The 18,679-nt window shown below is 35.0% G+C and overlaps 2 protein-coding genes across 6 annotated transcripts in view; both read right to left on the bottom strand.

Annotated features, from left to right (window-relative positions):
* Nucleotides 1-11,667, bottom strand: part of LOC136030325 (leucine-rich repeat transmembrane neuronal protein 3-like) — a 29,724-nt gene extending 18,057 nt beyond the window's left edge. The window contains exon 1 of one of the 4 annotated variants that reach the window (XM_065709228.1): nt 9,506-11,667. In XM_065709228.1, the coding sequence (XP_065565300.1) occupies nt 9,506-9,537 (32 nt within the window). In that variant the 5' untranslated portion in view covers nt 9,538-11,667. Of the gene's footprint in view, nt 1-3,979; nt 4,133-4,796; nt 4,812-9,505 lie in introns of those variants that run through there. The other 3 variants (XM_065709231.1, XM_065709232.1, XM_065709230.1) reach the window with 3 other exon arrangements.
* Nucleotides 11,668-11,738: 71 nt separating this feature from the next.
* Nucleotides 11,739-18,679, bottom strand: part of LOC136030326 (BTB/POZ domain-containing protein 3-like) — a 51,065-nt gene continuing 44,124 nt past the window's right edge. Inside the window, exons 8-9 of one of the 2 annotated variants that reach the window (XM_065709233.1) lie at nt 15,451-15,711; nt 11,739-14,018 (exon numbers count right to left, since the gene is read on the bottom strand). In XM_065709233.1, the coding sequence (XP_065565305.1) occupies nt 13,800-14,018; nt 15,451-15,711 (480 nt within the window). In that variant the 3' untranslated portion in view covers nt 11,739-13,799. The remainder of the gene's footprint in view (nt 14,019-15,450; nt 15,712-18,679) is intronic. The other variant, XM_065709234.1, reaches the window with a different exon arrangement.

Genomic DNA, 18,679 nt, shown 5'->3' with positions numbered 1-18,679 from the left:
TTTATCTCAATACAAAATTTCCTTTTCTTGGAGTTTCTCTTTTCGACACGACACGACTTTACACGAATTTTTGGAGGGGGCTCATTGGATTGCAAACCAGGAGTTTTAGAGCCCATTTTGAACTCCAGAAATATATCTGATAGAAATTTTGAGTTAGCCATTTGTTGTTGTAAAAACTTCGAAAAGAGTTTCGACACGACACGACTTTACAGGTACACCATGATTATTCTTTCTCTTGGTCTTTGAAAAAATATAATTCAAGACCAACTAAAATAAGAACAAGAACCATCCCAAAAACAATCCCAACGGTGATTCCTATATGTGAATTGTGATCATGATAAGGATCTCTAGTTACTGGATCATACGGTGTACTCGGGTAAATGCTACAAGTTTCAGAAAACCGTGGGTATTCGCTGGTGAAGCGTCTACATGAAAAGCAGTTGAAATCAGTGCTGCTGTCGTAATGTAAGCTAGTGTATTTCGGGTTGTGGTTTTTTCATGACAATATTGTTGCAGGGCCTTATCTGTATAAATACAGCTTAATGTCTCGTATCTAGATAATTTTGAACTGTTTTTTTTTTTTTTTTTTGTATAACTCAGTACAAAGGGTTTCATCTTTGGTTGAACAGATTCCTTCATTGAAATTTATATCACATTTCATAAAATAATTCAACCAACTGAGTGATGTGATTCGACACTGGTGTGCAGTTATTGTCTGTAATGATGTCATAAACTCAATTATTCCTATGTCCGTCAATACTTCTTGTGCAAGCTGCCGGCTGTGACTTAGATCTAGAGTCATAATATTTCCAAATGAACTAGCTTGGATCATTTCAGAGGCTGTCACGTACTGAAGACTGACATAATAACATGATGGTAATCTGACGTGTGTCACTGCAAGAAATTGACGTGTGTCACTGAATAATGATGTACAGAAAGTTTTTCCATGTGTGAAAATTAGACGAACGAATCACTAGCACTTTGTGAAAAGTCAACTTTATTACGTAGACCTATTCTCTGGGGATTTCCAGTGAGAAATAACCCTTTCACATTCGGCGCATCAAAGTTTTGGACTATATCATCACACATATTATCGTCTGATATACAAACACTGTAAAGTTTGGATATGTATAGAGCTGCACCAAAATTACGAACTGGATTCTTACAAACATCTCACAACGTTTAAAGGCCATGGTGATTAAAAGTATCTGATAGTTCATTAATAACATTACTGCTCAGATTCAAATAGGAGAGAGACTGGGGAAGTCCAATTTTAAAGTACGTATTTTGATTAAGGCTTAGGTCAAGCAAATTCATATTCTTCATTTTCGTAAAATTGCTCTTTGAAGTGAGGCTAGTTTCGTTGTGACTAAAGATATTTTCTACTATGTCAGCTAGAAACTGAATCACTGTGCCGAAAAGAGAGAATATCCTATTAAAAGACAAATCCAACTTCTTAAAGCCTGGAGTAAGTCGAAATATAGACAGACATATAGTTGTTATACCTGTGTCATTTAGAGCACCAACAATGAACGCGACGTGACAAATCTCAAAAGCACCAAGGTTCACTTTTAAGTCACGAGCATCCATACTTCTGAATATAATGAATCAGGACAGCCACCAATAAAGCTGGCCTCTGACTAATGTGTTCCATAACTACTACTACTACAAATAACTCACTGCAGCACCAAGCCGCCTGAGGCCAACACAGCGACGCACGCTCCTCCTCCAACCTAATCTATTCAAGGCCTCCCTCATTTACACCCTCCCAGGAAGTTCCCATTTCCTTTAAATCTTTATTTATGACATGCTCCCAACCCAGACAAGGACGACCTTCTTTCCGTGTAGCCCCAGACGGTTGGCCAAAAAGTACAATCTTCGGCAATCTGTCATCTTTCATCCGCAGAACGTGGCCTAGCCAGCTCAACCTTTCTTTCATTATAGCCCTAGAAAGTGGGATTGAACCACATTTTTCATACAACCTACTGTTTGAAATACGGTCAGTCAGCCGGGTACCCAGAATGATCCGTAGGCAATTTCCCTGGAAAACATCTAGTAAATTTTCATCTGCTTTTCGGAGCGCCCATGCTTCAGAGCCATATTTGACCACTGTCATCACTGTAGCTTCCAATATTCTAATCTTAATTTGCAGACTTATCTTTCTATTCTTCCAAACTTTTTTTAACTTTGAAAAAACACCCTGAGCCTTAGCTATAAGTCACAGCGTATATCCGCATTATTGACAGGTAAGGTATTAATTTCAAGAACCATAGAACACGCGTCAAGCTTAATTTCAGTGGTGGGATTACCAAAGACACCTGTAGCTATGGAGAGAAGAAGCAGCATTCGCATTATCCTAAAAAATTAAAATCAGAATCAATTGAAAGTCATTTTATAGGTGGTTTAATAATTTTCTGTTATCTAAGGTAATAAAAAAAAAGAATATTTTTGCTAAAAATATAAAATTCCATGAACACTTCAGTCAATAAACTTTCTCTCCTCTTTTTAGTGTTGTTAATTTGGACAACTTCCTTAAGAGTTGTTATGCAACTTTGCAGCTTCAAACTTCGCTTATTCAGAGCCTATATACTTCATGAACCACTTTTCAACAGTTTCCTTGCTTACTTGTTGACATAAGGCGTTTTTAATGGGTAGGATATTCTAGTAGTGACTACGAGTAAAATTTTAAATATAAGTAAAACAAGCATAGTGGGGAGACACAGCTTTAATTTTGCATGTTTTGCTTGTTTTGTCACTTTTTTCGCATTTTTTTTTTCATTGCAGATAATTGTTTTACATTTCAGCTTGTTTTCTCAATATTATTATATTTTTATTAATTTTAATTATATAAAATTATTCAAATTTTTGATACTCTTTATCAAAACTTGCTTTAGAAGAATTATTAATTCCCATATTAAGTCCATATTTTTTCTTCTTTTTTTTGCACTCGTCTCTATTTGCAATTTTTTCACTTGGTAGTTTTTTAAAGCATATCCTTTGACATGTGGCTTTCTTCTACTGAATTGTCTCCTTCAGTCGGGGAATAATGAAAAGCTCTGTCAGTTTTTTTCTGTTTTTTTTTTTTTTTTTTTTTTTTGTAAACCTTCTCAATAGACTTCATGAGCTCAAAAAGCTGAATGAGATTGGTACTTTGTGTGGCCAATGGAAGGTTTTCTACAAGAGTAAGGAATTATGTACAAACCACTTTCGAAGTTTCTACTACTCCTACCTTTTTCATAGATTAAAGAACTATATAGGGTTTAACAAACTTAAAGCGCATTGTAATTTAAGCGTTAATAAAAATTCTTTTCAAATTGTCACTCAAAACCATTAAATACGGCAAAGCCAGGTACATTGAAATCTTTTTTTCTTTTATGTATTTATGTTTTGCCACGGACAGCCCTTGGACATAGGGCCAAAATATTAATTGAAATTAGAATTCCACTGTCTTTATGAAAAGAATTCCCTATTGTTCTTCTTATTTTGATGTTCATTTTCTGGAATTTACTCAATCAACATTTTTTGCCTCAGCCTCAAATTCAACCCCAAAAAGCTCAAATTTATAAAAGAGCTAGAGTGGCAAACTTTTTAGATCGGAATCAGCTCATATTTTTTGGTTGGGTAGTGAAAGAATCATTTGTATAGCAATATGTTTGAGGTTGACCCTTTTTAAGTCCCAAAAATTTCTTTTGACTTTAAACATTTAGTTGCATGTTCATCAGCAAAAAAAAAATGTAGAAATGACATATCTAATCACATTTGCTGGTATTTACTCAATCAACATTTTTTGCTTCAACCTCAAAAAATCAAATCTATGAAAGAGCTAGAGCGGCAAATTTTTCAGATTCACATATTTTTGGGTCTGGTAGTGAAATAATCATTTGTATTGCAATTTGTTTGAGGTTGACCCCTTTTTTCATAATGTTCCTAGACTAATAAAGGTCACTATAGATTGCAACAGTCAATGCAAAATATTCACCTTAAACCATTGACCAGCGTTGGCCAAGAGGAGATACATAGTATTGGCAGGTAGGGATATGGGATGTCCTAAATTTGATAATCTTTCACAAACTGAATAATCTGGAGTTTATTAAAATACCTTCTGAGTGTTCAAATTTATTTGAACAGTGATTGGCAAAAACTAAATTATATCAGATAGAATTGTGGTGAAAAACCGCGAAGGAAATAAAAGTGGAAACATGATTGCATCTTTTAAGAACTGAACTATTTTTACTTCAAGAACGTTTAAATTCTTAAGACGTATCTTCCAATAAAAAATTATAAAATAATATATATGGTATGGGTGACAACCATGGGTGAAGCTAGAGGGCATGGGTGGGCAATGTCGACCCAACAAAAACTCTTGGCCACCCTATAAAAAACGTTAGAACTGAAAATGATACGTTTACTTTTGGAGATAAAGGTTTAATTCTAATTCTTGTTAAGATAATTTATCATCCCTGACAAGAATCAGTTTGCTGAATATTATCTCAATAATCACACTACTTCGCAATATAATTCGTCATATAATGAGTTATAAGTTATCCATGCTCTTTGGTGCTTCGTAAATATTTTCAGACAAAAGATTGAACTCTGTCGAAGTCCAGTAATTTAATAACAAGGACAATTTAAACATTTGCAATAAATAAAAATGGGTTTATTATTTGGAAAGATATCGAGCAATTTGCGGGAAAACAGGGAATTTTCATGGAACCTTTAACAAAATCGAACCGGTTACACCAACACAAAATTTTACACAGAGACAACGGTAAGGAAGAGTAACGCAGTAAACTTACCTACCGACACCTAACACGAGGACTACTGGAAGATATACATTCGTAGCCCAGTCAACTTGAAATGAAGGTCTGAGAACATCACTTTGGCAAATGCCATAGACCGCATTTGCCATAGTTCTAGTTTTCCTAAAACCAGAAATGGACGAGACAGTTTTTTTTAATAATTTTAAAGATTTGTAACCATTGATTCTTCTACACTGCGTGCTGAAGCTGTGATAATGAAGAACATTATTCAAACTAAAAACACTGAAGTAAATATGAAAGACTTGAGAAAACACATCCGAAATTATTTCTGCCCAAACGTATATATTGCTTCAGGTAGTATTGGCACTCCCAGTCACCTCTGCCAGTACCGAAAGAAGTTTCTTTGGAAATGCGGCAAATAAAAACCTGGTTTAGGATAACTATGCATCAAAATTATCTCTCAGATATATCCTTCATAGACCCGAGACACGCATGTTTTTTTTACACACTTTTGAAGTCAGATGCATTAAAATACAAGAAACGATAAGAAAAATTGTCAGCATAAGAACTTTTCTAGCTTTCTAATGAAGTCGCTAGACGCCACACTGTGAGTGGGAAAATAATTTTTGATCCTTATTTTCCCATAATAAATCATGGATGACTGGCTCTTAAAAATTTCCATTCTCTCTAGTCCGAACATTTTTAGGCTGTCTGCACAGTGGGGGATTCTAAGGCGTTCTCTCTTTTCTTCTTTTTTCTCTTATTTGAATACTTTAAAGTAATTTACAGTCATCGACATGTATGTATGTATTTATTTATAACCCATCATACAAAATAATGAAGTGATGGAGTACATTGAAAAAAAAAGGAAAAAAGAAACATCATATCGTAATTACATTCTAAAATGCAAACAAAAATAATTCCACGTCAAAAACAACATTTTGCCATTCATGGCCGGTTTGCTTATTGCACATGTGTACATTCAGCTCAGCTAACTTAGCACACGGGTCAGACAAGCTATATTTTTTCATTAAATAGGAGTTGCGGGTCCACGGAGGAACTCGCAACAGAAACTTAGCAAATTTGAAGAAAACGTGTTTCATCCTAAGATGGTCAGACTAACTAAATACAGGGTAAAACGGTACTAAATACAGAATATGTGGCAGGACGACACTATTGTAAATTCTCGCAAGATGGGCTCTATTCAAATGAAACTGAGAACTAAAAATTGTACCATATGCACGACGGATTTTCGTTTCCATACTTTCTAGCATCAATAGCCTAGTTTTCTTCAGATTTTTTTCCAATAGGAAGGCCAAGATATTTCAACTTAACACAAGGCTTTACTTCTATACCATTCAGATCTATAGATATATTATCTGATCTAGTCGTATCTATTTCATTAAAAATCAAAACATCACATTTTTCAGCATTTAGGGAAAGTCCAGTATCACTGTAGTTTTTACATATCTCCAAAAAACATTTTTCTAGCCCACTGATAGTCCTACTAACATTAAAAACGTCGTCTACATAACATAATATCGACAAATCAGTACCTTTATATATACAGCACGAAGAAAGTTGGCACTGAGCTGGAAGCGTTGCATTATTATAAACCGTGGGAGAAGTAACCGCACCCTGCTTAACCCCGATATGAATTGGTATATCATCAGTCAGCAAATTGCTTCCAGGTATACGTATTTTTGCTTTCATATGGCGGTACATGTACAAAAGAGGTCTAACTAAGTCTAGCGATACACCACGGTTCAAAAGCTCATTCATTGTTGCTGAAGTGATGAAACAACCATTCAATACTTAAGATGGGAGTGGAAAAGGGTAGTGTTCTTTTTTGTTTTCTGGTTCCCCATTTTCTGGTGGTTGAACTAAACATTTATCCCAAATGCGTAACTAGTTATTGCAGACATCTAGAAATAAATTTTCTAATAAATCTTCCAGGACAAGCGCTCGATGACTTATTGTTTATGAAGATGTTTAGAAAGTGGGTGGTCACAAATCCAACCCTTAGAGGGGAGGTCACATTATTTTGGCGAGAGAATGAGATTTCTTAGAAAAGTATCAAGTTTAAAATCTTTTTGCCCTTAAAAGAAAACCTTATAGGAATCCCATACTTCTGAACTTAATATTAGGAGGATATTCACCACATGTCCACTTCTGTGTGCAGCTATGCGGAGGATGATCTCCAGCCATAGCAAATGTCCTGGTCTAAAGCCAGGTTCATATGCCGTAGCGTGACTAGATACGGCTGACGGCTGCCTGGAACGGATCCAGTCAACAAGAAATTGAGGGTGACACAAAATTGTACACATAAGCATCTCATGATTTTAAGGTGCTGTTGTTTGTTTTGAACTTTCTAGACGGTAGTGACGTCAAATGTATGGAAGTTATTAGCTTTCCATTTCCACAATAACATCACGAGACCTTCCCTACAAACCCTTCTTCATGTCACCAGCATCTACCTGTCTTATTCTAAAGAGCCTCTTGTCCTATTGTCACTTCTTGTCAAGGAGACAAGAGAAATACGAAGCCAGTAGCCAGATAGTTTGTTTAATAGCCTACTGTAGAAGGAACCACCTCTTCAAGAGCCACCTTGTATTTCAACCAATATCCAATATGGCGGGTCTTCCTGAGGTTATTTTCTGATAAAAGCCATCTGCTGACCCTTTCGAACAAGATGGTACTTCTGGGACACCTGGCATGAATAACTAATTTTACACATATAGAATATCTTCAATTGCCAAACTGCAATCCCCTCCCCCTAGAATACAAACAGTCTTCTTCGTAATAGTAGCTGTCACATCAGGTGCCCTAGTTTGAACTCACGATTCTAGAAGCTACAAAAAAAGTTCTTGGTTTCTAGACACTAAACATAGTTTTAATTTTGGAAATAAGAATATAAAAATAACTATGATCAATTCAAATCACTAAGATGTTTTATACGATTTATTTTTACTCTAAGGAGGAACGAATCCCATTTCATGATATCCAAACAACTGATCTAAAAGCGAGATCATATCCAACGCCGATGCTAGAAATTCTAAATTCTATTTTGGAAAAAAAAAACAGCGAAAAACATCTTAAAGCACGTTACAGAAAAGAAAGTATTACTTTAAAATGGTAAAAGAAAAACAAGTGTTTAATGAAACAAGACAGTAAATCTATTAGATTATTAAACCATGCTTTATTTCAGTTGAACTCTATAGACACTGTATAATCGAATTAAAACCTAAACCTAGCAAAACCACATCGTCTCTTCATAATGTACTCTGACAAATTACTTGTCTTGAAGGACCAAATCCATATTTCTCCATAATTATAATGGAATCCAATATTTAACACAACAGATATCAAAAGAACATCGCTGCCTACTGAACTACTGCCTTGTACCTACTGAATGGGAATGGTCGCTCCTTAAAGTTAATTGTACATCAGGGGCGTAATTTGCTATGGCTGTTAATGCCCCTCCCAAACCTCGGTTTGACCCCCCGACGCCAGTTTGCCCCCCCCCCCCCGAAATTTAGTTTCTTTCAAAATCTTGCCAAAACTAACATAGACCTGCATAATTCAAGCATCAACAGAAACAGATCAATTTTTTCGTACATATTTACCTTTTTAGTACTATAAGTTAACTTGATATAGTACTATAAACTACCTTTTGTAGTACTTTTAAAGTATTAAACGGTACCTTTATGGTACCAAACGGATTACTTTTTATTTTTTACTGGCCTTTTCACTTGATTTGGGGAAATTGTCTCCAACTTTGCCCCTCCCCCTCCCACATTTTGATAAAATTACACCCCGTTGTACATGCCTATATCAATTCTATAAAGGGCCTCGGTCCCATTTGAGGTGCCCCAAAATGATTATTTGGGAGCAAGGGCCAATAATTTCTATGGTAAGCGATAACTTTGGGAGCAACGGCTAAGAATTTCTATGGTAAGTGGCAATTTTGCGCGTTTTTAACATATATTTCAATACTCCTGAAGTCTCTCAGGAATTTAAGCCTCCCAACAACAACGCTGCCAAATAATATGCTTGTCATTTGTTGTCATTGCCATGTTGATTTTCTTCACGACACATCAAACCCGTTTTATGTCTAAAAGGGCAAGGCAGGCAGCACGGATCCAAGAAAGGCGACAGAGGCATCGCCATCTCTAAAACTTAAAAAATTGCCTTGTACCTCGCAATTTCCGAACACCAGTTTTTTTGTTAACGACAAACCTGTCAAGAACATAAAACCACATATTATCAGTCAAATAATAAGTTACATTCAAAATGTTTGAAACGACTTTCCCATCCAACCTGCTTTTTCACCTTCCCTCTCCAGAAACTTTCACATGTGTATAACCTGGGGTAAGGCCTATAAATTATGAAACAAAAAAAAAACATTTTATTTTGGACCAATTTTCCCAGTCTGTATTCAATCTCTATTTCAAAGTAAGCAGAAGAGATTTAGAAAAACACTGTAATACTGATCTAAAGCCTCATTTTTATTAGAGGGGTTTCAAAATAGAAAAGGTTTCAAATAAACTACTAACGCAGCCTTAAAAAACGTGGTAAACATAAGGCGTGGAAAGGGTCTAGAATTATTGCTAATAACCAAATGACTAGAAAAAGAAAATTACAAATGAAAGCGTTTTATTTCAAATCTGATGTTTTTTGTTTTTTTTCAAATATGGCAAAAAAAAATGCCAAGAAAAAAATGCTAAGAGTCGAAAAATGCAAACCTTATTTTTCCCTTATTTTCCATTACTATCATCACTTGAAATATTTCAAAAGGACAGAGGAACCAGACAAGAGATTAATTCGGCAACATCTCCATCATGATTACCTATTTCAGTCTTAAGAGCTAAAATCTCTGTAATTGTTGTCATAATCTCTTGCAATGAGTTTAAATGACATGCCAAAACCTGTGACAGAAGAAGAGCATTTCTCCTTTCAACGCATGCTAACTGTCTAGCTTTAACCTTTTCAATCAGCCCATACAAAGCACTTACACAATACAAACAAGAATGAAAACGACAGGAAAATGGGTTAGTAAATAAGATATATTTTCTAGCAATAGTATTATCAATATGAAATACATATTTTAGTAACGATTGAAAAACACTATTACAAAAATAAAGACAAAAAGAGAGCGAGTTAACAGGTATAATTATTGCTTAAACTTTCACTTTTTTACGAAGAAAAAACGGTTTAACCTCCTATAATAACAGCCTGTGTTTGACATTACACTTTTAAAAATTCAAAAGTAATTTTAGATAATATGACTGGAAAATCCAAAATCGGCAATAAATTATACAACTTAGAAATAAATCAAGATTCAATTCGCTGAAAAACAAAGAAAATAAAGAAAGCGACAAAACCTTTTAAAAGATGACGAAGCAGACAGCGACCTTAACAAGTTACGTCATCGCTCTAATATAAAAACAGTTTTCTGCCAGAATCCGGCTGGAATTTTATCTACCGAATATTTTTATCCGTCTCACTGTATCGATTGTTGAAATAGAAATATATGTCCCCTTTGAATTCATCTTTGTTTTAAATAAAATATTTTTTTCAGTTATGAAAGATATTGCCCCATAACTTAACGAAATATAATGACATCGTCAAGACATTATTTCGTCAAGCTTAAGGGAGGTAACTAAAGAAGGAAAAATAAAGAGCAAAACTGGCCGACACTAGTTTTAATATAAGCATAAATAAAAAACATCCAAGTCTTGAAAAAAAAACTAATCAAATTCAAGAATTAAATCATAGATTACACAAAAGCTTTCCAATATTTTTTGGAAATCTTCCAATATTTAAATGTGAAATCTTGATGAAAACAACAAATTTATTATTTAATTGATGTAGTGGCTTGTCTTAATAGGCGAATAACGGTAATAAGGATCATTTGAATTTTTCGTATTGACATGAATAAGATTGAGAGCGGTAATAAGGTCATAGCAGAGCACCGTTCTCTTCGTCTTATTCCTATTGGTATTGAAGCAATTTCATACAGCGGGTTCAGAAGTGCTATTGGTCTAAATGGAGAGCAAAGCGTGGCCCTTTTTATCTTCTTATATCTACTAATAACAAAATGAAAAGTATGGCCTTCATCTAATTGTCTTATACATGGCAAAAGTCTACACAAAATCTAATAATGGCAAGATGTTCTACATCCAAACAAAGCAAAAACGGCTCTCTGATGCTTGTGTATAAGCCTACTAAAGTAGAACTTTCTTACGGCCTTTAAAGTAGAACTTATTACACCAACTAAGACGGGGCCTTGCTCTGCTGTGTTTACCACGGCAGGGTATATAAATAAACCCAGCTTTTGCAGAGGCAACATTTTATTGGTTCTGTCTATGATGTCTACTTAAGGTATGTTTTGCTTTTTTTGGTCATAAAAATGTTCCCCAAGTAATGTGTCTTTTATATTACATTTAAAAATAAAGTCAATCGACTCAAAAACTGCCCTCCTAAACATTGACAGTGTTCTTCAAGAAACATTGGCTTTTTCTATTAAACATATTAATGAAGCCTTCTATAAAGCCATTTATCGGTCGGTTTAATCCTTGATGTGAAGAGAATTAAGAAAACAAATAGTTTTTTTTAATGTAACTACAGAGCAATATTAAAACCTAAAACGAACACAATTTGTCCTATATATGAGGCGAGGCTACCGCTCCCTCAGACCCGGTATCAAACCATCACTTGTGGTTGACATGTATGCAATTGGATGTGTTTTATTTAGCAATTACCTTAAAAAACATTTCAACTGAAAATTTTCGGGATTTAAAGCAATTGCGAAAGTATAAATTCTTTAGTTCTTAAAGAACTGAGATAAGAGAAAAAGTTACAATTTTTATCACATTACTCATGCTCAAGGGCTTATCCAGAATTTGTGTTCAGGGGTTTATTTTTTTTCGGGGGGGGGGGACAAAAACTTAAAAAAAATTAAAAAGTTTGTTTATATACATTTTTACGAGTCGGACAACAATTTTTAGGGGAGGAGCACCTAATATAAAGGAAAATGTTGCTCCAATGGAACCTCACTCCTTACGCTCGGGTCAAAAGTATTATCACAATACTTAAATGTTTAACAAGTAACGTTTCACGTTAATTATTACAGTTTTTGCAATAAGAGCACCAATATTGAAATCCAAATATATTTCTTCCAAATGCAGAGAGATTGGGGGGGGGGAAATCTCTTTGTATTTATCTGAAAAATATATCACAGAAATTGAAAGTGGCATAAAATAAAATTTTTGAGATTGTAATGCTATATAAATATTAGTCGTACTCGATGATCCATCTGTAATGAAATTTGATTTTGTGTAGACTGCACATTTGCTCAGGGAAAAATGAACCCCCGAACAGTAAGATGGCTTCTCAAAATGGTAGGCTACAACAATAGTTCTAAATAGTATGGTCATCTCAGATTTCTCACTCGACAGCATTTTGTTGCTTTGTGGGGCAAAATGGCAGAAATGGGTATTTTGCTGAAATGGGATCTCTTCTATTACTTGGAAGAACACGCGATCAATGAAAATAACTCGCGATCGATGAGTCCTTCTTGGGAAACATACAGATTCTTGTATTTTTGTTGATAGGAACTTGAAAACTTTATTCAAAGGTTTTGGACACGTTAAATTTCATGGTAAAATTCTAATATAGATCCTAATTCCTTTTTAGATGAAGCTCCCGCTGTGTTTCTAGAATTATGCCGGCTTCTCTAGGCTAACATCTTTCGATGGGCAAGTTTATATTCTATGGGTTTTAAACAATTGGAATCAGCAGAAAAGGTACATTCTGTTCGTTTATAAAAAAAAAATCTTGTTCGTATGCTCACCAATGGTCTCTATAGTACAGGTACCGATCTTCTGATTCTCTCCCTTCGACCGAAAATACAATGAGTGGTTGGGGGCAAATCATCTGACGCTTCCCGTGTTTTTCCCCCAGATTTCTCCTGGTACACATTTAGGGCTAGGTCGATTCTGGCTGAGCTTACAGTTACACTGCTGATTCCCGTTCCAAACCAAATAATCAGCGACGCCAGAACTTAAACCCATATCCTCACAGACAAAGGATGTCGGGTCTAACGCACTAACCAGTCGACTAGGACGATTCAATATAAATTAGTGCAAAAATTTCGTTTTTTTCAATTATTGGTTTCTAATGAGAAGGCTTTGCTGATTTTTCTACATTTACTGTTCATTTCGGCAATGACAAAGGATAAAAATCCTCCAGCGCCATCGGGGGCACACAGGCCGTCGATAATTGCCGACGTCTCAGTTGCCAGTTTTTTTTTGTTTTTTGTTTTTTTCTGAAGACAGGTACTAAGCCTGTCACACAACCTTACGATAGCTGAGATCAAGCCTTGAGCCCCGTATTGCTAAGCAAAGATGAATTAACTGCTCTACTAAATGATATTTTGGTAATATAACGAGGAAGTATATAAATATACTTTATTCTACATCGGATTGGTCAAGTAAAAACACAGGGGGGGGGGGGGCTTCGGCCATAGCTTTCTTGTGGGAAATTACACATTTATTATGCGTTTCTTGTTTTTATGCACGTCCTCCAGGCGCATAGACAATATGATGGATTCTTGAGCCAATCTCTTCTTGAAACCACTTTCGTTTTTATAACCACAGAATTTATATGTTTTAGTGACTTTGAGCATTCAAAAGAATTTAAAAATACACGTTCATCCCTCCTTTCTTTCCATTTCTTTTAGGCACTTTCCTTTCCCTAAATTTTCGTGGACCACAAAGCGCATTTATAAAAGAGGTGAAAATGTGATTGAAAACTAATTTTCAAAAAATTAGTATCTATACAGCAAGTAATTATAATATACAGGCCAAAAATCTGCATACGCATCTATAGGTATTGCTCGATATTTAAAATATAAGCCAAATTTAATTACTAAAAAGAATTAAAGTAGAAAAATCACAAACAAAACCGGACTCGATATATAAAAATTTCAAGAACTAACCTAAATATCTTTTAGATTTAGAATAAAAAAAAAACTATTCAAAGAGATTCAGTTTCTACACCAGGACATGGACCATAGAATATAAGTTCAGGAATTTGACCTCCTTGGACCCCAGTTCCATTTGTACTTTCAGAAGAACACTGGAATTGAAATGTTACATCACCAACAGTTAACTCAGAAACACCTTCTTGTCCAAAGTAGCTCAATTCACCTCCATCTAGTATCACAGAAGCCGTATAAAACGTATCAGGCTCAACCTGGAATTGAATCAAATTTTAGGCATACATACAATCGTGCCTTAAACGATATTAACACAACCTGAAGATTTGTTTGGATGAGCTTTCCCTTACAGTATCAATAATTGCAATTTTGAGAAAACGGTGCAACTTCTCATAGACTTTTTTTTACAGTTATATAAAAGAAATTCATCAATAATCTTATGAAACAAACAATGAAATTTATAAAATCAGCGATGAGAGTGAGGGAAAAGGAAGGCAAATATTAATTCGCGAGGCAGCGTTGAAACGGAAACATTGTCAGATATAGCAATACTCATTTTCGAAAATAATAAAGAAGCAAAAACAAAGGAAAAGACGTTATGAGAGAGAAAACAGTAAAGTGTCTTCAAAAAAGATTTCGATCACAAAAAATGGAGCTTCGGTGAAGACACCTATTGCTTCAAACAGGCCCTATCTAACTCGCACCTATTTCAACAAGATTGAACAAGTTCGTCACTGCTAACACACACATTCGTACAGGTAAGACAAGATACAATCTATTCCTTCACCCAGAGCTTCCTCCTTAACTCAGAAAAATGACAGAAAAACGGAACAAATTTTCATTTGTACAAGCACGGGTAAAGCATAAAAAACAGTCTCTTCCGTAACCATACCTAGACATCCCCTTCGCAACCAATTCAAGAAAAAGGTCTTTCCCTAAACTTATTTGATTACAAATAAAATTATGAACATTCAGAAGATCTGTCTAAATATAAAAAAGTAACAAATTACCACAAGCTTAGCAATATACAAAATGCACACTATCTTCTAAGCTTCTATGTTTTCAGCGGTTTATGTATTACACCCTGAATAAAAAACGATATGATAATATAAGATAGAAGAAGCAGCAATACAACAATAGCAATTAGCGAATGAACACATGTTCAAATAATTAAACTTTCTAAAATTTTCGAATTATTCGCCATACTTCCGCTTCTGTAATTACCGATCCAGTGATCATCCAATCCCAGTCAGATTACCGATCGCTGATTCTCACTTCCGATAAACTAAAGCTGATGTTCGGAAAAAGGAAGATCTAGGGTGATGATACAGTTTGATTCCGCTAAATAACAACTTCAGTTTATCAGATATGGTCTTTTAGCTATTTTATCTTTTTATGTTATCCTCTAGTGTGTTACTCACTGCTTGACCATGTTTTCTTTTTATTTCCTCTTTTCGTTTATAAAAGCTTCCAGACATGAAGCTAAAATATTTGGATTTCTATGCGTATATATTATTTTCTTTTCATTGTTCAATGTCTTAATCAAGTCTAAGTCGCTATTATACTTTCATTTCAATTTAATCTTAAAAATAAAGGCAGTGTTGTGATTCAGCTATGTTTGCATAATGTTACTTATAAAATGTCAAAAAATGAGTTTCGTTATCTGTGATACAAAAGATTTCAACTTACCTGCACAGGATATTTAAAAAAGACATGGAAAGTATTGCTCGATCCATCAGAATAAAATTTAACATAACTATCCGCCAAAGTTCTTCCTAGTCGCATCAGCTCAATTCGGGCGGTATACGAAGAGCCACCATTGGATGAACCATACAAACCATACCCAACAAGGAATATTCTTTTATCCACACAGAATTGAATGCTATCCCGCCTTCCTCTATAGCGCCACTGATTGCTTCTGTAAGCAGCCGCTTGAAATCGGTTACACACCTATAAACAGAAAGTAGTTACTGTCTCCATTATACGAATCATTCAAAGACCAATTCGACCAAGTCCATACCAGAAGTAGAATAAAAGATTAAAAAAAATACTAATTGCTGGTTTTGAATTTAATGCATTCATTACCAGGGTCAAGACTATCAATATTTTGTCTTTGCTTATGAACATGAGAATAGAGAATGTTCTTAAGAGCACTTTAGAGTTACTCTCTCCATTGAACGCATTCAACACTCACTAATAAAAAAACAGATGGAACACAAAAAAACAAAAACAAAGCAAAAACATAAGATAATAAGTATTCTAACACAAGCAAAACAAAACAACCCGAAACAAATGCCGACTACTGCTGTAAAACCTTGGTCCACGGGTGGGATTTGATTGACAAGTTATATCGGTCAAATTGAGACAGAACCACTTTTAAAGTAGGAAGGCATTTTGTGGTTTATTTAAAGACCAATTTGACCAAGTGCATACCAGAAGCAGAATAGAAAATTCAAAAAAACTTTTACTGGTTTTGAATTTAATGCACCCGTTGCCAGGGTCAAGGATTTTAATATTTTGGGCTTGTTTATGTGCATGAGAATAGCATTCAGAAAATCCATTCAGAAAAGGATTCAAAACGCGTTTAGAAAAAGCAATATCGAGTTTTGGTGGCAAAAAAAAGTTTTGATATTTTATATTTTCATGAATAGCTTTACAGCTGTATATCGATCAAGTTTTTTTTATAATTTCTCATTCCTATAATTCTGCAGTTTATGGGTGTTGAGATGGCTAATTCAGATTAAAATAACTATAGCAAGGAAATACCCAAATACTACAAACTGGTCATTAGTTAATAAAACATTCCTTTCCCTTTCGTATTATATCCACTTCCGCATATTTCTTGCCATACCCATAAGGCAACATTGCCAACTGTAAGGGGAACTCTCTGAGATAGTTTGTCACGTAGTATTGAAAATACATTGACACATATGGCACTGATTGGGTTCCGGTTTAAAGATATTTCGCGGTCTATTTTTTTATGAGAGATACACAATGCAGGAATGTTGGGTGTACTCACTTGTACTTGTAGCAGGACTCAAGCATCCCAGCTCTCCCTGGCGTCCAGTATCTTCGTCATTGTAGTAAGCCACGAGTCATGGTCGTTCGCAAGTGGCTCAATCAATTTGAGCCAGGACTTTTCCCATCTTCGTCCATACTTCTTCAAGCCGCCGATTGGGTCTAGGTCAGCCTTGATGCAGGCGAGCCACACTTTTCTTCTGTCCCCTATGTCGCTTTTTTCATCCCTTAATGGGTGTACCTCTGAGGGCTTTATTGTCGAAGATGTGGTGTGGGCGGCGAAGTGTATATCCGAACCTTTGGAATCTTCTTTGTTTCATTATAGTGGTCAAATCAAACCACTGATGGAAGATTTACAGGGGCCTGATATATCCTTATTCTTATCTTAAACAAATATTTTTCTGGTTCCATAAGGAATGACTTAGCTGGGTGAAGGCTCCAGTTGCTGAAGCAATTCTTAACTGAATTTCTGATGTCTATACTCCTATTAGGTCTACCAGAGCCTAAGCACTTGAATTCAGGAATATCGTTTCAGGAATGGGCGACTGTTCTGATAAAATTGAGGGGGGGGGGGTCTTGAGATGATATACCAGGCACCATATATTTTGTCTTCCCTTCGGATCGACCAGTAAGGATTCTTCAGCCACCTTCGATAGCATGGATTAGGCTTCTGAACAAGATTCAGCTAATAACCAAATATCGTCGGCGTAGTCCAAATCGATGATCATAAAATTGGGACTTGCTTCAACGCCTGAAAAGGTCGTCATTGTTCTGGTCATAATCCGGTCGATTACGAAAGTAAACAAGACAGGAGACAATACACATCCCTGTTGGACACCAAACTCAATTTGGAACATCAAGGAGAGCTCCCAACCAGAGTACCGATCTGAATTTGGGATCGCGTATGCTGGCAGTATGATCGGATAAATCTGACTATCTTGCCTAGTACTATATCCTCTGTCATAACCTTCCACATTCTATCCCTTAGAATCATCCTATTTAGTAATTTTAAATCGTTTCTTATTGAATAAAATCGATTTTCTCGCGCAAAAGACAACCGTCATAGTTTTGTAATAATTTCGTTTTTTTTCAATGATTGCTAATTATGCGTTGTATTGTAATTTATTTGTTAACTATTTAAGTTCGTTTACTCACAACGTATCTACGCAAACAAAAATACAGAAACATATATTCACACCAGCGACCAATGGCCCGGAAACTGGAAAAGAGGAAAGAAAAAAGTGAATCAAATAATGAAACAGAAAAAAAGATCTGGTGCCAAATATCACCAATAAACAAGTCAAATAAGGCGATACGAGACTCCACTGACCCGATAGAACAACTACAACAAAATATACAAAGAAAAGAAAGAAAGAAAAGCGACACCACCCTCTTACAACCAATATGTATTATATGTATTCATATATATATATATATATATATATATATATATATATATATATATATATATATATATATATATATATATATATATATATATTTTATAATGCGAAGATTAAACAAGCAATTGCTAATCTAAAGAATGAATTTGTAATTGTGCCAGTGGATAAAGCTAATAATAATTTTGCCATAATTTGTCAGAAGCTGTATTGTGATATCTTAAAAAGGGAGTTATGCACAACTAATGTTTATGAAAAGGTAAATATAGAGGATGAGAATTTAATTGAAAAGACTGAAGAAATACTTTTTAAGAATTTTAATATTAAAATAAATGACAATGATAAAAAGTTCCCTTTCCTATATTGGACTGTAAAATTTCATAAGAATCCCCCTAAACCACGGTCTATTGCTGGATCAGCTAAATGTCCAACCCGCATTGCTGCTACTGACCTCTCTTTAATTTTAAAGGAAATTGTAAATAAACTTAAAACCTATTGTT

Source organism: Artemia franciscana, chromosome 8 (genome assembly GCF_032884065.1).
Source record: "Artemia franciscana chromosome 8, ASM3288406v1, whole genome shotgun sequence".
Taxonomy (NCBI): Eukaryota; Metazoa; Arthropoda; class Branchiopoda; order Anostraca; family Artemiidae; genus Artemia; species Artemia franciscana.
This window is presented reverse-complemented; position numbering and strand designations above follow the sequence as displayed.